This window comes from Hordeum vulgare, chromosome 2H, assembly GCF_904849725.1.
Source record: "Hordeum vulgare subsp. vulgare chromosome 2H, MorexV3_pseudomolecules_assembly, whole genome shotgun sequence".
In the NCBI taxonomy this organism is placed as follows: domain Eukaryota; kingdom Viridiplantae; phylum Streptophyta; class Magnoliopsida; order Poales; family Poaceae; genus Hordeum; species Hordeum vulgare.
The window spans coordinates 2,461,278-2,479,155 of record NC_058519.1 but is presented as its reverse complement, the minus strand read 5'-3'; the positions used below and the strand labels follow the sequence as shown (position 1 = coordinate 2,479,155).

Sequence of the window (17,878 nt, the reverse complement as noted above, 5' to 3'; positions counted from 1 at the left end):
TAGAATTATATAAAAACTAATTCCCGAACACGAAACGAGGCATCACGTGAATCTCCCGAACACCTAAATCTTAAAACTCTAAAACCCAAAAATAAACAAAATCTGCAGAAATTCTTTAGTCCCGGTCCGTGTTAAGACCCGGGGCTAAAGGGCCTGCCCCTGAGGGCGCTCCGAGACGCCCACGTGGAGCAACTTTGGTCCCGGCTTGGAACAGGGCCGGGACTAAAGGTTAGGCCTTTAGTCCCACCCCTTTAGTCCCAGTTGGTGAACCGGGACTAAAGCCCCTAGTGTTTGTTTCTCGATGAATCGACCGTGTACCTCGGTTTAATTCTAACACAAACTAGATCTAGAACTAGTAGGTCGATTGACCAAGTGTGATGAGCTGAAAGAGATGCCCACAAAAGACCGCAAGACGATGTCGAATCGCCCATGCATCACCATGGCGCGGCCGCCAGCTGCAGCACAGCAATAGCATGGCCCCTCCTCCTCTCCTCCGCGATCTCCTCCATCTCCGTGTCCATCTCCTTGAGAGCATCCTTCAGGCTCGCCATCTTCGACTCGAGGGCCCTCACCTTATCCGCAGCGCGACCACGCTCCAGCTTCATCACCTCCTCGTTGTACTTGTACCCCTCCTCCGGCGCCGCGTGACCATCCAATGATGGCCGGGCGGCGTCGAGGAGGAAAAGGAGCTCGTCGACACGCTTGCGCATGAAGCCCACGTCCATGCCCAGCAGCTCCATGGACTCCAGGGTCTTCTTCCATGCCGCGAGGTCCTCGCAGGTGGTGGGGTCGTAGGACCTGATACCCTCGGCGATGCTGGCCGTCTCCACGATCACTCCCGCGGCTAGCGTCGGGTTTATGTTCTCCGGCAGACGCCTGTGGAGGAGCGCCTTCTTGGCGCCGCAGAGCTTGTAGTACGTCCTAAGCAGGCGATCGGGGACTAGTTTGCGGTCGATGACAGCAGAACTGTCGATGGCGGTCTTGAAGGCTCTGAATGTTTTCATCATGGCGTTAAAATCAGGGCCTGGATCTGCATCTGCCGATCTGATGTAGTCGTTTCCTGCTTCTTCACTGAAAAGGTCATTGCAGCTATCATCTTCGGATGCCTTGTTGGTGATGACTTTGGTGACCTCTGGATCCTCCTCCTTGGACTTTGCATCTTCATCCCAAGTTTCTTCATCTTTTTCTGGGTCACAGAGAAAGACAACACATACATGATTAGAAACAAATATTTCGTAACATTGCAAGATGAAGATGATCATACTTTTACTTACCGTCGGGTATGTTGTTCTCCATGGACGTGTCTAAACTCAAGAGACCAAGCGCTCCATCGGTTGTAGTGAACTTATTCTCTCTCAGTATATACACCTGCCCACAACAGTGAATTATCAAATCATACCATTATCAGTATCATGAAGGAACAACTAGCTAGTACCCTTGTCGTGCACTCGGGAAAGGGATCTTATAAAAGAATTACAGAGCAGTGGACATAACATTTGTGAGGCACTCACCTTAAATCTTTTCAGTCCCACTAGTTGAAATATCACGGCATCGCCGACCTTAAGACCATGGCGTACCACAAACCCATGCCACCCACCACTTAGTCCCTGCTTGCGAGCTAGGTAATTTGTATCAAACCGGTGTCCATCCTCATCTTCTAATGCAATTGTAACATCATCTTTTGGAAGATGATCTCTACAAAAGCTGAGCGGGACACCCTGGGATAGCAACACAAAATTCAAATGCGATGGAAGGAAAAAAAATAAGGTAAAAACTAATCGGGGCACTTGATTCCCGGCTCCTCTCTCTAAAAAGCTGAATATCACAAATGTAGACGCGCTCTAAATTTTATGGCTGCATTTTCTGGAGATATCAACTGCCTTGTAAATTAACCTTCTAAATAAAAAGTCCGTAAGAATAAAAAAATCACCAGATTATTCGGCACTGAGAAAGAAAATCAAACACCTAATAAATAGATACTTACCAGCCAAAAACCCTTAACAACATGTGATTTCCTCATAAGCTTGACGAAGCTTGGACCTTCTGCTGGCAATTTGTTTTCTACCTCTAAAGCTCTGTCAAAAGCACTGCCATAGAAGCCCGAAACACTATATAGTTTGTTTGAAGATTCAGATGCATAATTCAGATAGACACACTTGACAACTTTTGAACACTCTGCTGACGAGAAAACAACAAAAGTTGAAATACCTTGCATATTTCTTCCGGACATCACCATCAGGTATCTGTCAAGTCATAAGTTGTTCACAGTTAGTCTATTTTGTCGAAATAAGAAATTTTGACTATACCATCCATATTCGATAATGCCGTACACATATTGGCCTGCTTATACTCAGTTACAACATCATATTTTGTTTAAAGGGTGTGATATATCAACAAGTAATTACTGGGATCTTACCTCTGGTTCAAAATCAGCATCCATGTCTTTATTGCTCTTACTAATATTGGTGTTGTCAACCAACATTGGCTTTTTCACTATCTTTCTCTTGCTATATCTCTTGGAACCTGCTGGCCTCCCTGTCTTCTTCCTCTGAAAATAGTGTAACCATCCAAAACAGAACAATGAATTCGGTACTCCCTCCGTCCCAAAATAAGTGACTCAACTTTGCGCTAGTGCAAAGTTGAGTCACTTATGAGTCACTTATTTTGGGACGGAGGAAGTATATGTTTATATATGCGACTGGATATAACAAATAATCTGAGTTGTGAAATTTTTGGATGAGCCAAAATCAAGCATTACGAGTTTATTTATTTTTTTCTCTCAAACACCGATCAAAATGTGTATCTTTTTGTATTAGAAAAAAAGGAAACCAAGAAGACATGATACTTACATGACTGCGAACCAAATGAGCCAAAAAAAAAATCAAGAAACTCTACACATAATAGAACTATTGGTAAAGAAAAATCTAGAGACCAGTAAAAGAAAGACAAAAGAAGCAAAGAAAAGCTACTCTTAACATTATCCAACCATAAGAGGCATCTTGAATTCATAATGTATTTGTACACAATTTATTTATTTATTGTTCATATCACACTCCTTTTCCAAAAAAATATCACACACATACAAGGATGGAATAAGGGAGTGTATCTTACTTTAGAAGTTTTAGTGATAGTTCTCTGGGCTTTGTGCTTATATCGAAAGCCGGGATGCTTTCCAGGCTCACTCTTCACATTCTTTGTTCTCATCATCTGCCATAATGAGATTACACTAATAATTTAGATGATTGTATTTTATGAAAATTATGATCGAGATGGAAACGAAAACGAGGAACTATTGCAATGATGCCAGACATTATGTTTTCACCAAAATTGATGCTGTGAATGGGTCCATGTGTGGTGTAATGTAATTGGTGCATATACAAGAGAACTAAAGCAATAAAACACTCACTATCAGTGGAACAAAGTTGTCATCGCTGTCATCAACTGCCGTATTCTTCTGACGAACATCAGCAGCGAACTCCTCATCCTATAATTGCCAAGTTTTTATTATCGCGTCACGAGAAGTTCAAAATTAGTAAATATTTAAAAAATGTGTACATATGATATATTCTACTCCCTCCGTTCCAAAATATAAGACATTTTAGGGATTCCACTAGGAGACCACATACGGAGCAAAATGAGTGAATCTATACTCTAAAATATGTCTATGTACATCCGTATGTAGTTTATAGTGCAATCTCTAAAAGGTCTTATATTTAGGAACGGAGGGAGTAATAACATGGAGGATGCTATGCGGTCACTGTGTACTTGTGCTAGTCGCTGCGGTACTAATGAGCGCTACAAGAAAAACAAAACATAAGCAGTTAATTTTCAGTTTGTCTGGCGGTTCCAGAAGGTAAGCGTGACCGAAGATTCAGAAAGAAAGGAGAAAAGGCAAATGAAATGGTTGCCAAAAACAAAAGAGAGCTGTGGTTGCATGCATCTTATTGATGCAGAGGCAGGAGGAAATCCTGCTTTTCTTAAAAAAAAAAAAGAGCTGCCTCGTAACAAAAGTGAGATGAGATGGTTCCACAAAGGTTCTCACCACCGGCTCAAAATTAATCAATAATTTTGTCACCAAATGCCATGTAGCGATTTACCAACAATCGATGATTCAGAAACACAAGACTAACGAAATACAGTAGTTGACAAAAAAAAAGACTACTGAAGTGGCCTCGTAGCATGCATTTTGGTACTCTGGATACTGGAGGAACAGAGGTGCCTGAAACTGAAATGCAATGCAGCAAGCAGTGTGAGCTCAGAGAGGTTCTCACCATCGTCTCAAAATTGTCGTCGTCGTCGTCTTCGTGTCTGCTGCCTTCATCAAGCAAAGCACGGTTTCGATGGACCATCTTCTGCCCCATCTTGGACTTTGCAGCGTGGGGATCACCCGCTGGCGTCCCTCTCTTCCTCTGGAAATTAGTCAGGCAAGCAATCAATAATTTTTGCTACCAAATTTCATCCAGTGATCTAGCAATAACTAGTAGCAGTAGTTATTTATTCCGTAGAAAGAAAATCCCCTCGCTCTCTAGATAAAACGATGGGGGCTTTTTTTTTTTCCCTTCTTCTTCTCAAGAATCAATCACCTCCCTCTCTGTTTCTATTTGCATAAATCAACCAAATTAACACAAGGAGGTAATCACTCACCGGAAAGACAGAAATAGCATGAAGAAACCCCGATAATTTTTTTTACCATAAATAAAATAAATAAGTGAGTTGAGTGGGGCAGAGAGAGAGAGAGAAGCAGAGGAGGAGGGGGGTTACTTTGGTGGGCTCGTCGATCGCCATGGCTGGCCAGATGCACTTGCTTCGGGAGCTCCGACGGGTGCAGTGAGAGTGAATGTGAGTGTGAGTGTGAGCCAGAGGAGGAGGAGGAAGAAGACACTGGTAAATACTCCTAGAGATACACCGCGTCCCTTCGAGCTGACACGTGTCCAACATGCAGTTTTTTGGCCGGGGGTGGCAAATTTAAGTCCTGCCATTTTTCTTGGAAACGTTTACATTCAGCTGATGGATCTTTTACACGAGCGATCCATCGGCTCTTCTTTTGACATAACTTTATTTATGTTGTAAAATTCTCTTCCCTAACAACATATATGTTGTAAAATATATAAACAAAGAAAACCTGGAAAAAAATTCTATAACATTGTCTGTGTTGCATTTTTTTTAAAACAACACAAATATCCCCTAATAATAAAGCACGCACTGCTTCTACCGTCCGTCGCGGCATTTTTGCAAAAACACTCCTGTAGTTTCCTCTAATTAACCCGCGGTACGTTTTTAAAGTGAGGCTCAACCGTTTTTTTTCACATTTTACACAAAACCCCCTTACTTTCGTGCTAAATAAGCCGCGGTCCAAATTATATTCAGAGCGAATCATTTTTTTAGTTTTTTACGTACACCTCTCACATATGCGTTAATAACCTAGAAATCCATTCAGAATAAATATGTATTTTCAAATAACAATATCTTTTAAACCGTAAATCCAATTTAAACATGTTATATATGAAACTTGATTAGAAAAATGTGTAGAGTTTGAATATGTTATTATTTTACATATTAAATATTTAAAAAAATACTATTTAGGATACAATGCTAATCAATATTTGTCTTTATTTCGTACCGACTATTTGTATTGTAACATGTTAACTTAAGCATCAATATTTGGGAAATGTTATAATCTTTGGACATGATATACTTGCATTAGGTTCTTTCTTTGTACATATTTTATAATCTAAGACCTTACGTACATGCCTTTTTTTGACAGTATCCACGCGCGTTTTTACCAATGGACTACACTTTTTTTATTGTTCATTTTTCTCCCGTTACAAGGGCATTTGTGCTAGTATTACAAAAATATGGAATCCGCAATACAATTCCTGTTGTAAAAAAGTTCCGCAACATACTCTTTGTTGTGCAAAAATTCTGCAACACAATCTCTGTTATAAATATTTCCGCGACAAGGTTTTTGTTGCAAAACGGAAGAAAAGTTCATCTCGTCACATCCTACGGCACACGAGAAAGATCCGTCGACCGATGCGTAGCAGTTCCTTTTTTTATTCTGAAAAGAAACACCCTCAACCATATTTCGGATAAAAATGATTCGAACCCTTGGATCGTCGTCCACATGGTGTCTTGGGAGCAACTAGGATTCCCCCAGGCCACCCTCCTCCTCCTTCGTATCATTGGTCGTCACTAGAGGATGACGATGGAAATGGCCGACAAACATGGTGAAGGTGGCAGCGGGGCTCGCGTTGCTCCGTTTCTCATGCGGAGGGTATTGAACGCCGGGGCAGCAGCCGTTCCTTGTAGGTCCTGGTGGCCGGATTCCTCTGTCCATTGAGCGGCAAGGTGTTGGCGAGTGGTGGCCGATGTTGAAAATATGCCCTAGAGGCAATAATAAATTAGTTATTATTATATTTCCTTGTTCATTATAATTGTTTATTATCCATGCAGAATTGTATTGATTGAAAACTCAAATACATCTGTGGATACATAGACAACACACTGTTCCTAGTGAGCCTCTGAAGGGCTAACTCGTTGATCAAAGATGGTCAAGGTTTCCTCACCATAGACATGAGATGTCGTTTGATAACGGGATCACATCATTAGAAGAATGATGTGATGGACAAGACCCAAACTATGAACGTAACATATGATCGTGACAGTTTATTGCTATTGTTTTCTGCATGTCAAGTATCTGTTCCTATGACCATGAGATCATGCGACTCCCGGACACCGAAAAAATACCTTGTGTGTATCAAACGTCACAACATAACTGGGTGACTATAAAGGTGCTCTACAGGTATCTCCGAGGGTGTCTATTGGGTTGGCGTGAATCAAGACTGGAATTTGTCACTACGTATGACGGGGAGGTATCTCGGGGCCCACTCGATAATACAACATCACAATAAGCCTTGCAAGCAATGTGACTAAGTAGTTAGTCATGGGATCTTGTATTACAGTACGAGTAAAGAGACTTGTTGGTAACGAGATTGAACTAGGTATAGAGATACCGACATTCGAATCTCGGGCAAGTAACATACTGATAGACAAAGGGAACAACATACGGGATTAACTGAATCCTTGACAACTGATAAAGATCTTCGTAGAATTTGTAGGAGCCAATATGGGCATCTAGGTCTCATTATTGGTTATTGACCCAAGAGTGTCTCAGGTCATGTCTATATAGTTCTCGAACCCGCAGGGTTTGCACACTTAAAGCTCGGTGACGTTTCGGTATTGTTGAGTTATGTATGTTGGTGACTGAAAGTTGTTCGGAGTTCCGGATGCGACCATGGACGTCACGAGGAGTTTCGGAATGGCCCGGAGACGAAGATTGATATATAGAAAAAGGGTATTTTGGACTTCGGAGTGGTTTCGGGAATTTCCGGTAGTACACCGGGAATGACGAATGGGTTCTGGGGGTCCATCAGAAAAAGTCCACCCACCCCATGGGACACATGGGCCTAAGAGGTGGCTCACCAGCCATTAGTGGGCTGGACAACCAGCCGCTAAAGGCCCTTGTGCCAAGGAGGTGGGAGGAGGCCAAGTGGGAGGGAGTCCTACTAGGAGTAGGACTCCACCTCCCTTAGTGGAGGAGGATTCCTCCTCTTTTGGTTCGGCCGACCCTAGAGAGGAATCTCTAGGGCGCCACCCCTTCCTCCTCCCTCCTATATATACTAGAGGGGAGAGAGGGCAACCAACACAATCTAAGGCACATCCCCTCTCCCTCCCTCTGGTTTCTTCTTCCTCTAGATTAGTCTGCAGAGCTTGGCGAAGCCCTGCTGGATTAGTTCATCACCTCCACCACCACGCTGTCGTGCTGGAGAACTCATCTACCTCTCCGCCTTTCGTGCTGGATTAAGAAGGCGAAGATCGTCATCGAGCTGTACGTGTGCTGAACGCGGAGGTGCCATCTGTTCGGCACTAGATCGGGATGGATCGTGCTGCGGTCGCGGGATGGACTGCGATTTGGACCGCGAAGATGTTCCACTATATCAACCGTGTTATATACGTTTCCGCTTAGCGATTTACAAGGCTATGTGGATCCGATCTCTCCTCTCGCAGATGGTCATCACCATGGATAGATCTTATGATGACGCAGGATTTTTTGTTTTGTTTTCCATGCAACGTTCCCCATCTGTCGAGGCTAAGGGCCTTCTTAGGCTTTCACCCCTAGATATACAAAGATAAAGCCCCCTCCCGCCTCTCTGGATCACTCCTCCTCGTCAATACTAGTGCACAACGGCCTCGGCCAAATGTCCTCTTTGTCAGCGAGGTGATGGCGGCACAATTTTGGCTTCAGGGTAATCCCTGGCTGGTTAGTTCGAGTATAACAACGACGGCGTTCAAGGGTGCCACATTCCTTCCTGCGGGGGTTGTTGAAGACTTTTTCTCCCATAATCGATCATTTTTCCGAACAAAAAGCTCGAAATCCATTGTGGATTGGTCGGCACATGCTCAAAACTCCGTCAAATTTTCACAACTTCTCCATAGCTTAGAGGTTAGACAAACTTTGAAATCATCCAAACACAAAACTTCCTTCTCAGGAACCAAAATTTGAAATCACACAAACACAAACCTCCTTCTCAAAAGCCAAAATTCGGCGCAATCCCAACAAGCGAGCAAGATCCAGTCACAGTCAGGGTCACAGGGACGAGAGCAGAGAAATCCACAGCCCCAGATCAGATCCACGGCGCGCATGGCGGCGGTGGGCGGCGACGCGGCGAGCATGGTGGCGGTGGGCCTGGTGTGGGGCGCCACCAACGCGCTGATGCGCCGGGGCGCGCTCGTCTGGGACCGCCGCTCCCGCTCCCTCCCGGCCGGCACCGGCGCCGTCCGGCGGTGGGCCGACCTGCTCCTCACGTGGCAGTACTCGGCGCCGTTCCTCGCCAACCTATCCGCCTCCGCCGCCTTCTTCCGGCTCCTCGGTGACGCGCCCATCTCCGTCGCCGTGCCCGTCACCAACGCCACCACCTTCGCCGCCACCGCCGTCGCCGCCGCGCTCCTCGGGGAGGCCACTCGCGCCGCCCCCGCCGCGCTCGGCACCGCGCTCATCGTCCTCGGCGTCTGGGTCTGCATCTCCTAGCACGCTAACCCCCGTCCGTTCCAAGGGTCTGACTGAGATCATCGAATTGCACGAGCTGGGGCATCATCTTGCTCACAGTTCTCATCTTTCTTCAGTCTTGTCTGTAGATTTTTTCTCTTTCTATCAGTAGAATTAGTTCGAATTTGGTGGTCTACTTGTGTAAATCTGTGGGTTCATAATGCGTGCATTTGATGCTAAAATGTAGGCTGTTTGTCATTTGGGCCTTCAGCAATCTTGCTTGTTTCAGAACTGGATAAGGAACATGGTACTACAGTTACTTGTGTAAATCTGTCGGGTCATAATATCACATGGTGTACTGAACAACATACGCACAAATACTGCAGCATCTCAATTCATTGATTCTTCCTGTTTGTGCCTTCTGAATCAGCTCTGTTTGTATCCAGAATCAGTTACCTACAAGAATCAGTGTTACCCTGTTACCAACATAGCGGTTTTGCCATGTGTCAAGTAAGGGCAGATTGATGATGCCTTCAACTAATTATCCGTTTGAGGTCCGACCTCGGTAAAGCATGCGGAAGCTGCTCTGGTGTGCTTGTTAATAAGGATGACTTTCATACTTTTGCAGGTCCATACTTGAATGCTCTGTTTTGGTCCTGGTACATATACCTGGTTCCTCCTAGTTCATGGCACACAAGATCATGGCTGTGATCTGAGGGACAAGCATCCGCTTGACTGCATGCTTAATCCTACGAAGGTATGTTTTTCTTTTTCAAAGCAACACAAAAAGCTTCACATTTTGTTTTGATGTATTATTGGAAAAAAGGTCTATCTGCAACTCTAGTGATGCACATAAGCACGGTCATACAAACTTATACTACTAGGTTTGGACCTCTTCATGCATACATTATTAGACAGACATATTTTTTCATTAACTCTGCAAAACTCCTAAACTAAGACAGTTTAATAATATTTCCTATTTACAAACATACAGATAATTTTTACTCAAATCAAATGTTACATGTCCTCCTTCTGGAGAAACCCGCTTCGTCCTTTCCTCCGTAGGCGGCGCTTGCACCTTACAACTTATCGTTTAGTTGTAGTTGGGCGGTATGCGAGATCTCCTAGCAAGAGCCTCAAATTTTCCTCCATGGACTTATCGTTTAGTTTGTGCTTCTGAATGCAAGCGACTTGAGAAAAATGCCAGTAAGCTTCTTGAGGGAGATAGTCCAACCGAGGTGATTGTGTTATGTTTTTATGAAAATTATAATCATTTTTAGAGTGGTTAAGCTATAAATAATTTCATATTTTTTGATAAAGTACCCAAGAGTTTGCTATACCAACCCATACTAGCATTATTGCGCATTGGGGAGGCTGGTATGTAGGTTGCTTGTACACCATTTTGGTCTTTATCCCTTGCTACTGGAACTACATTGCGGATCGCAAAATTCAGTAAAAAAAAACCTTTCTCCCTATTGATTCATTGGATTCCTTTTTGTTCCACTCAAAAGATAGAAGACACAGCTTAGTTCATTGGATGATAGCCAAGAATCCAACAACTTAATTTTACCTCTATCATTACCTCCTCACATATCTTTTTCTCTACTCTTGTCTCCATGTTCAAGGATTATTAGAAGGCTTAGGTTACATAGTACACATACTATCAGGATCAATAGGATATGGACTCAAGTACTTAACTTTATAAATCCAACTTGTCTTGGACTCTAGTTTAACCGACGATGCAAACATTGCCTTGACTCTGTAAGTACTTACGCAAACACAAGCACAATGTACTCTGGCATGGATAACCTTGTACTACAATATGATGACTCCATGCCTAGTGCCTACACGATAACATACATATATGTTAACACGATAACAGGCATACATGATGTGAGTCCCGAACAGTGTGTTACTCAAATCAAATGTTCTCCCTCCTGATGCACACGCTTTTTCCTTCCTACTGTAAGTTGTGGTGGTTGCACCTTACAGCTTATCGTGTAGTTGTAGTAGGGTGGTATCCGAGACCTCCATGCAAGAGCCTCAAATTTCCCACGTGGTAGTGTACCACCACGTCCTAAGATGATGTCGTGCACACTGATCTTGGGGACTTCCTCGCTGGAATCCAACTGATGATGGTTGCAAACCAAGAAATATTTGCTGCTCCTCGCTAATGTCCAATAATACACTGGTTCATCTTCTCGCAAACAAAGGTTTGGGTGCTTGTCAGACATAAGGAGATGTGCCTGTTTATATGCTCTCACACTTTCAAGAACTATGCGCCAGAATCGAGCATTAAAGTTATCTCGCAGTAACCCACCAATGATAAGCGCACTCTTGGAACACTGTGTCTGCTCCAAAGCAATCTCCATGGTCATTGCTGCTAGTTTTGGCTGCTCATCAGGGTTTGTGCTTCCGAATGCAAGCGACTTGAAGAAATGCCAATAATCTTCTGGGGGGAGGAAGTCCAGTCGAAGTGCTTCTGTTGTTCCCAGATTCACAATTCTATCTGACCGACTTGTGACTATGATTTTGCTCCCACCACACGGTGTCATGCTGGTTGCCAAAGATTTCAACCTTCTCCATGTTCGCTCATTAATATCCTCTTGCGTTTCAACAATAATCAGCAACCTGTTTGGAGAAACAGAATTTTGATGTCTGACTAGACTGTTAATATTGTTTCCTTTCAGGTCAATCACTCCTTCATCCTTGAGACTACCTTCTGGAAAGAACATGATCATCGAGAAGCCATCGCGCACACTCTCATCCCTACAGACATACTCAACAAGAGTGCTCTTCCCTACTCTTATTGGCCCAACAATTGGAAGTACAGCCAAGTCTGAAGTAGCACTGGGACAAAGCAAGAAATTCAGAACCCGTAGCCGTTCTGTTTGGCGACCAAACATGCAGTTGTCCAATAGTAAATATGTGCCATAAGGTCGACGGAGTATCCGAGGATACGCCTCCAAGAAGAAAATAAACTCCTTCATGCCAGCCATGGTGTCTTCAAGGGTATCAACCATCCGCTGCAGCTCTTCCAGCATGTTGCTGTTTGTGCCAAACAACAGTGCTAGTCTGTTGCTGCTGCCACTGCCGGTCCGAGAGAAACGGAGCCGTTTGGCTGGACTGGATTTATACAGCGCAGATGATGTGTGGCTTAGCTCCTCCTCATCGAGGGCGGCTTGGAATCTCAAGGAATCAAGAACATAGTGGCCTCTTTACATTCCTTGCCTCAACATCTTGAGCTGACGGAGCATCCCTGGTTGGTGATGTTCCGCTCCTCGGCCTCCTCGACGACGATGTCGATTCTCGGTAGAACACTCTGTAACCTTTGGACAATCTTGTCGATGTCAGGCTGCTGCTGGAAGTATTTGCTGATAAAAAACGACGCTGACCTGCTGGCGAGGTCACCTAGGATTGCAGAGACAAGGATATCCATTGATTGTGAACCTCCTTGTCTTAGAGTTCGAGCGATGCAATGGGCGGGGGATAAAATTAGCAGTGAGTGATACTGCCTATTTAGGCATCGAGTGTTCTGTATGGAATATTTGAAGGAGAGTGACTATGGTGAAGGAGGTATTGTGAGGCAGTGGGGCTAGTGCTGGATGGATCAGCATGCAATATATATATGATGTGGTGGTGCCCTGCCAATTTCTGAGTGGTTCTTTGCCTGCCTTGTGGAATTGAGACCCTTTTTCCCTTGTCGAATTTCTCCTTTCACGTGTTATAACTTGGACTTAATTTGGGCAGACAGTTCTACGAGGAGTGGTGGTTCGTTAAAAACGGTGGGTTAGTCAAAAACTACCGGTGAGACACGGAGTAGAAAAACCTTGCTGTTTGTTGACTCGAGGGTTGAATTTTGATAAAAGAGTGAGAAATGAATGGCAAGGCAGTCTAGAAGAAGGCCTTTTGGTCTTTGGCTCCAGGAATAGTCGACTTAGATTTGCTTTCTGTATTCAGCGAGAGAAAGCACCCGTGTTTCTTCAGAAGAGCGATGTGACCGAAGTATCGGCATACCAGTTCTTTTTTTTACCGAGGTTAGCAGTATTTTTCTGACACTCATGCTGCAGTTAGCAGTATTTTTCTGACACTCATGCTGCAGTTAGCAGTAACTTGGTAAGCAAACTGAATTAACAACGAGAGGAGCAAAGTCAGGCCCATAGATACCAGCCATTCATTCCTGCTTTGCTAGCAGTGACAAACACCGGCCGGTAACTGAATTTGTATCTTCAGTTTCAGGTGTCGATGTATTCAGTTCAGAGTAGCTGGAGCTCCAGATGGCCTCCTTGGCGAGCGCTTCGTCCTTCCCAGTCCTCTGATCTTGCTGGCTGGCCGCTGGCCTTGCTGTCGTCTCCTGAGCTCCAGCCTCCAGGTACTGCAGCTTTGTTCCCCCCATTCAAGCAACAATGTGGTCAGGCCAATTAGATCTCGTGCTTATCCAATGTGGATGGGGTAATCATAATCGGTCCAGTGCTAACTGCTGAAGCCTTGTTCTTGCAACGGACCAAGCAAACTGGAACAGAGTAAAACCTTAATGCCGAACCACTACAACGAGATTTTGCAGGCATGTTGGTCTGTAAATAGAAGCAACAAAAATTATAATTTTGCATACTCCCTCCATTTTTATATACTCCCTCCATACCAGTGCATAGGGCACATTACGAAAACCAGGTATTCCCAAATCACTTAGGCACAAGTCATTAAATATCCTCCTCGCGCCCCTCCCAGCCTCGTTCCCTGGCCACGTCTCCTCGTTTGCCTCGAAATTTCCCCGAGAAAACCTCTCCCCTCCCCATCTGTTCGATTCTAGATGTGAAACCAGGCTGCATGGCATGCATGCCCTTCCCTCTCCCTCTCCTCCATTATTTAAATAGATGAACAGATTGGTTCAATGGACTGAGGGAGAAGAAAAAGGCCACATAAGAGAGGAGCATCTGCAGCAACAGTACGGCACCATGGGGAAGGAGCTAGTGCAGCAGCAGTATGGCGCCATGGGTGAGGAGTTTGTGCAGCAGGAGCAGCAGCATGGCGCCATGGAGGAGAAGAACTTGGAGCAGCAGCAGCTTGGCGCCATGGAGGAGGAGAAGAACCTGGAGCAGCAGCATCTTGGCGCCATGGAGGAGGAGAAGAACGTGGAGCAGCAGCAGCTTGGCGCCATGGAGGAGAAGAACGTGGAGCAGCAACAGCTTGCCGCAATGAAGGAGGAGAAGAATGTGGAGCAGCAGCGGCAGCAACATGGCGCCATGGGAGAGAAGGTATACTCCATGGATAACAAGGTTTTAGAACTCCCATACGTCCCTATACATGAGTTGGATGTTGCCTTTGGTGTTGAGGTAGTGCCGGATGATGTCCCTCTTGTGAACCCTGATGCGGAGACGCAAGACACTCGAGAGTTGCTCCTCTCCAGAATATGGAAGAAGAAGGTTGGCACCATGAATGTGGGAGTGCAGGTTGGTGGCGGCGACCTGCTTCCTCCATCCTCTCCGCCACGACCTGCTCCATCCTCTCCACCTTCCTCTATTTGCGGTGGATTGTTGAGATCAAAGATGGCCATTGACGGGAGGAGGAAGATGAATGGGAGAGGTTGCAACCATCTGGCCTATTTGTACACATATTTTACAGCTTCGCGCCGTCGATCTAAAACGAAAAATTACACCTAAACCTGACGCCGGGACGAAGAAGATACGCGGGAGGAAGATTTGGGCTGGAATTTTTGGCCAAAGCTGGCGCTGGGAGGAAGAAGATGAGCGGGAAGCAGGCGTTGGGAGGAAATAGGATGAGCGCTGAAGATGCATGCAACGTTGATTAGTATTGCATGCCATTAAAGTATGTGGGCCTGCAAGGGGAGATCAGTGGACGCTGTATTAAGTAGCCATCAAAGTATGTGGGCCTGGAGTAGAAAATTCACAGCTCCAGTTGCTTCTCCACGCCCAATCTACAGCCACCTAGGTCGCGATGCACTCTCTAAAGTGCCCTATACACTGGTATGGAGGGAGTACAAGGCCACTATCAAAATTACAATGTGCATATATACAAGGCCACTAACACTAATCGATGCAATATTAATGGTGTTTGCCTCGTAGTACTAGCAAAGGAGGACATTAATTATCCCTTGCATGCATGCAGGAGTGAGATCATTGGTTTGATATGCATGAGAGAGAAAAATACACATTAATTTACACGGTAAATAAGAAGACAAGTTGTCTTGCAACATTGACTTAGAAGGCATTAACTTTTGCCTTGCTACCTGTAATGTGGGATTGTGGCCTTGTATATAAAAATGGAGGGAGTATTATTGATCAAGGAGCATACTTGGAGATTTTTTTTGTCAGATTATCTTATTTCATTCCATAAAGATTATCTTGTATCATTCCGTAAAGATGAGACTGGAGCTTTCATATATCAGTGTTGTAATTGCTTTTCTTTCATAGTCTACTGTAGGGATGAATCAATATGTACAATGCGCACAACATCTGAACTACCACAGTTACCAATAACATTCGTCTTCTCTCAAAACTTGCAGGCAGTATGGTGGGCTTCACCTTCAACCTTTTTGCCAGCTAGTCAGTCAGTTGCCCCTGATCCTAGCCATATCTTGTTACTCCAGGCAGCATTTTGTTCCTAGCTCTGTTAACCGGAACGGCTCTGTTAACAGTTGGCATAGCCTGTCATAATGTCAATGCTGGAGAAATTGGCCAAGCACCATTGGAGCAATCCAACTTGAATGATGAGCAACTGCTGCACAGTGCATCTTTAACATATGGGTGGGTAATAACTTTTTGTGTGGTAAAGATCACCCCGCCTCCTCCCGGGCAGGTTTCAACTCATATCATTGATTCGGTACTGAATCATGGGAAACAAGTGTGGATTATAATATATTGTGATATGAAATGACTATCTGATCTATTCTTCCCTTCTCTACTATTAATAAGGCATTTGTTCCTTCAGCAGCACATAGCATGAGTTTCATCTGAATATCTGACTGGCTAATAAGTCAAAAAAAGCACTCATTCCGTTTCTACTCTATTTATTTTATTGCATACGTCTCCACTTAGTCGTGTCAAATTTTGATCTGCAACGCTTTTGATAATTGACAGCTATTTATTTTTAGGATTTTTGTAAACCATGCTTTTGATGATTGACAACTATCTATTTTTAGGATTTTTTGTAAACCACAGTTGTGTTGTCCGAAATCACACAACATCATTAAATATCGTTTTTTTTGTTTGCCTTTGTCAAGTAGCATATGGAGTGATTTAAGAGTTGTTTTATAAGTTACACATATTTAGAAACGTGTCCCATATTTAAGATTTTGTTTTTACCAATCAGCCCTTTAGTGTCAAGATGGATTATGAGCAGCACGGAAGAATGGTTGGAGCAATAAAGGATAGATCGTATATATAGCCCACAACTGTCAACAATTTTGCGCAACATACCCTTACTGTTGAACCCCAATATTGTTAGCCAAAGCATGCAGCTGGACTGCAAAATATATCATATATCTCATAACAGCTATGGTGTCAAAGTCTAATTCAGAACCTTTTCCATGTCGAATCTCTCTTTGGCGTGTTATCAAGGATTTTGGTGTTGCATGCTTACTACGCTTGGCACGTGGTTCTCCCATTTTATACTTGACGTTTGCGTAGCTTGTTTTATTGCAGGTGGTCAATGAGACACAATGTAGAAAAATTGAGCAGTTCTCTTGACTGGATGATTCGATTTTGACAAAGGTTGTCTAGAATCCTCATTTTTTTTTGAAACTGCGGCAAAATATTTGCCTCATATATTTATTAAGAGAGGAGTAGAATGTTTGATACAACTGCCAACACAGCCACACTCAGAAGAGAGAAAGGATTACTCTTCCAACATTATGTTCCTCAATTTCTTTGTACTGCAGCCACCCAAAGGGGAGCATCATCTTTAATGGAGTTCAGTAAAATCGTAGGCGGAGCGTTCTTGTTGCGAAAGACCCTAGCATTCCCCTCATTCCAAATGGTCCAACCTATGAGCATTGTGAGGGACGCCATGGCCTTTCTGTTTGCCACTGATGAGTCTGACCTTCTTGTCCACCATTCCTTGACGGAGGTCTCTTGATGCCAATCGTCAGTGTTAATGTTTTCTAGGTGAAGCCAATCTTTTACCAAGTTCTAAAGACGCTTAGTGAATCAACACTTGTAAAAGAGGTGTGTTCCGAAATCTTGTTCCCGCTTGCAAAGCGGACAAAGGCCACAATTTGGCCACCTTCTCTTTGCCAATCTATCGGATGTTCAAAGTCTATCTTGCGTGGCCAACCAGGCGAAGAACTTGACTCTAGGTGGAGCCCGCTTGCTCCAAGGGCGAGTAGAAAGTTCCCAAGAATTGTGCCTTATACGCGGAGGATGCAGAATATTGACTATCACTTGTGTGCTTCCATATGATTTCATCTTCGGTGTTGTCATCAAGCTGAAAATCATGAATGGTTGTCCACAGTAGCACGAATTGACGGATGTGCTCGAAAGTGAAGTCAGCCGTTATCTTGATCTTAGAAACCCAAAAGCGCATCTTTAATCTTACAGTTCTTCCTCTGTGATGCCGCATAAATGAGAGGTGCAATCACCTTAGGCTTGCAATTATTGATCCATGGAGCATCCCAAAAAGGCGTCTTCGCACCATTCCCGATGGTTATGGTGGTCGACCCATAAAAGAGGTTAAGATCTTGCTCGTCACAAGGGGTGCCCATGGCCACCCATAGCTTTGAAGGCTCCTTCCACTCATACCATGACCATCTGAGACGTAAGGCTCTTCAAATTTTGCGGTGTTAAGCACACCAAGGCCACCCCGCTCAAAGGGGCG

General features: G+C 44.3%; 2 protein-coding genes and 1 pseudogene across 4 annotated transcripts; 1 reads left to right on the top strand and 2 right to left on the bottom strand.

Annotated features, from left to right (window-relative positions):
* Positions 1–215: 215 nt before the first annotated feature.
* LOC123429021 (B3 domain-containing protein Os01g0234100-like) lies at positions 216–4,844 on the bottom strand. Its single transcript, XM_045113091.1, has 10 exons — positions 4,762–4,844; positions 4,272–4,409; positions 3,407–3,484; positions 3,112–3,207; positions 2,417–2,548; positions 2,209–2,243; positions 1,985–2,087; positions 1,512–1,718; positions 1,275–1,368; positions 216–1,174 (listed from the first exon to the last, which is right to left on the bottom strand). The coding sequence occupies exons 1-10, from the start codon at positions 4,783–4,785 to the stop codon at positions 435–437; spliced, it is 1,647 nt and encodes a 548-aa protein (XP_044969026.1). The 5' UTR covers positions 4,786–4,844; the 3' UTR covers positions 216–434.
* Positions 4,845–8,424: 3,580 nt separating this feature from the next.
* On the top strand, positions 8,425–15,952 carry LOC123431478 (transmembrane protein 234 homolog). Of its 3 annotated transcripts, none has more exons than XM_045115282.1 (5): positions 8,425–9,073; positions 9,675–9,803; positions 11,737–13,083; positions 13,280–13,418; positions 15,570–15,952. In XM_045115282.1, exons 1-2 carry the CDS (start codon positions 8,702–8,704, stop codon positions 9,684–9,686), a joined length of 384 nt encoding a protein of 127 aa, XP_044971217.1. In that variant the 5' UTR covers positions 8,425–8,701; the 3' UTR covers positions 9,687–9,803; positions 11,737–13,083; positions 13,280–13,418; positions 15,570–15,952. The 3 variants fall into 3 exon arrangements, with proteins under 3 accessions (XP_044971217.1, XP_044971216.1, XP_044971218.1); XM_045115281.1 differs by having other exon boundaries at positions 11,737–13,084; positions 13,117–13,418; XM_045115283.1 differs by lacking the exon at positions 11,737–13,083.
* Positions 9,817–12,485, bottom strand: LOC123431476 (annotated as a pseudogene).
* Positions 15,953–17,878: the final 1,926 nt, after the last annotated feature.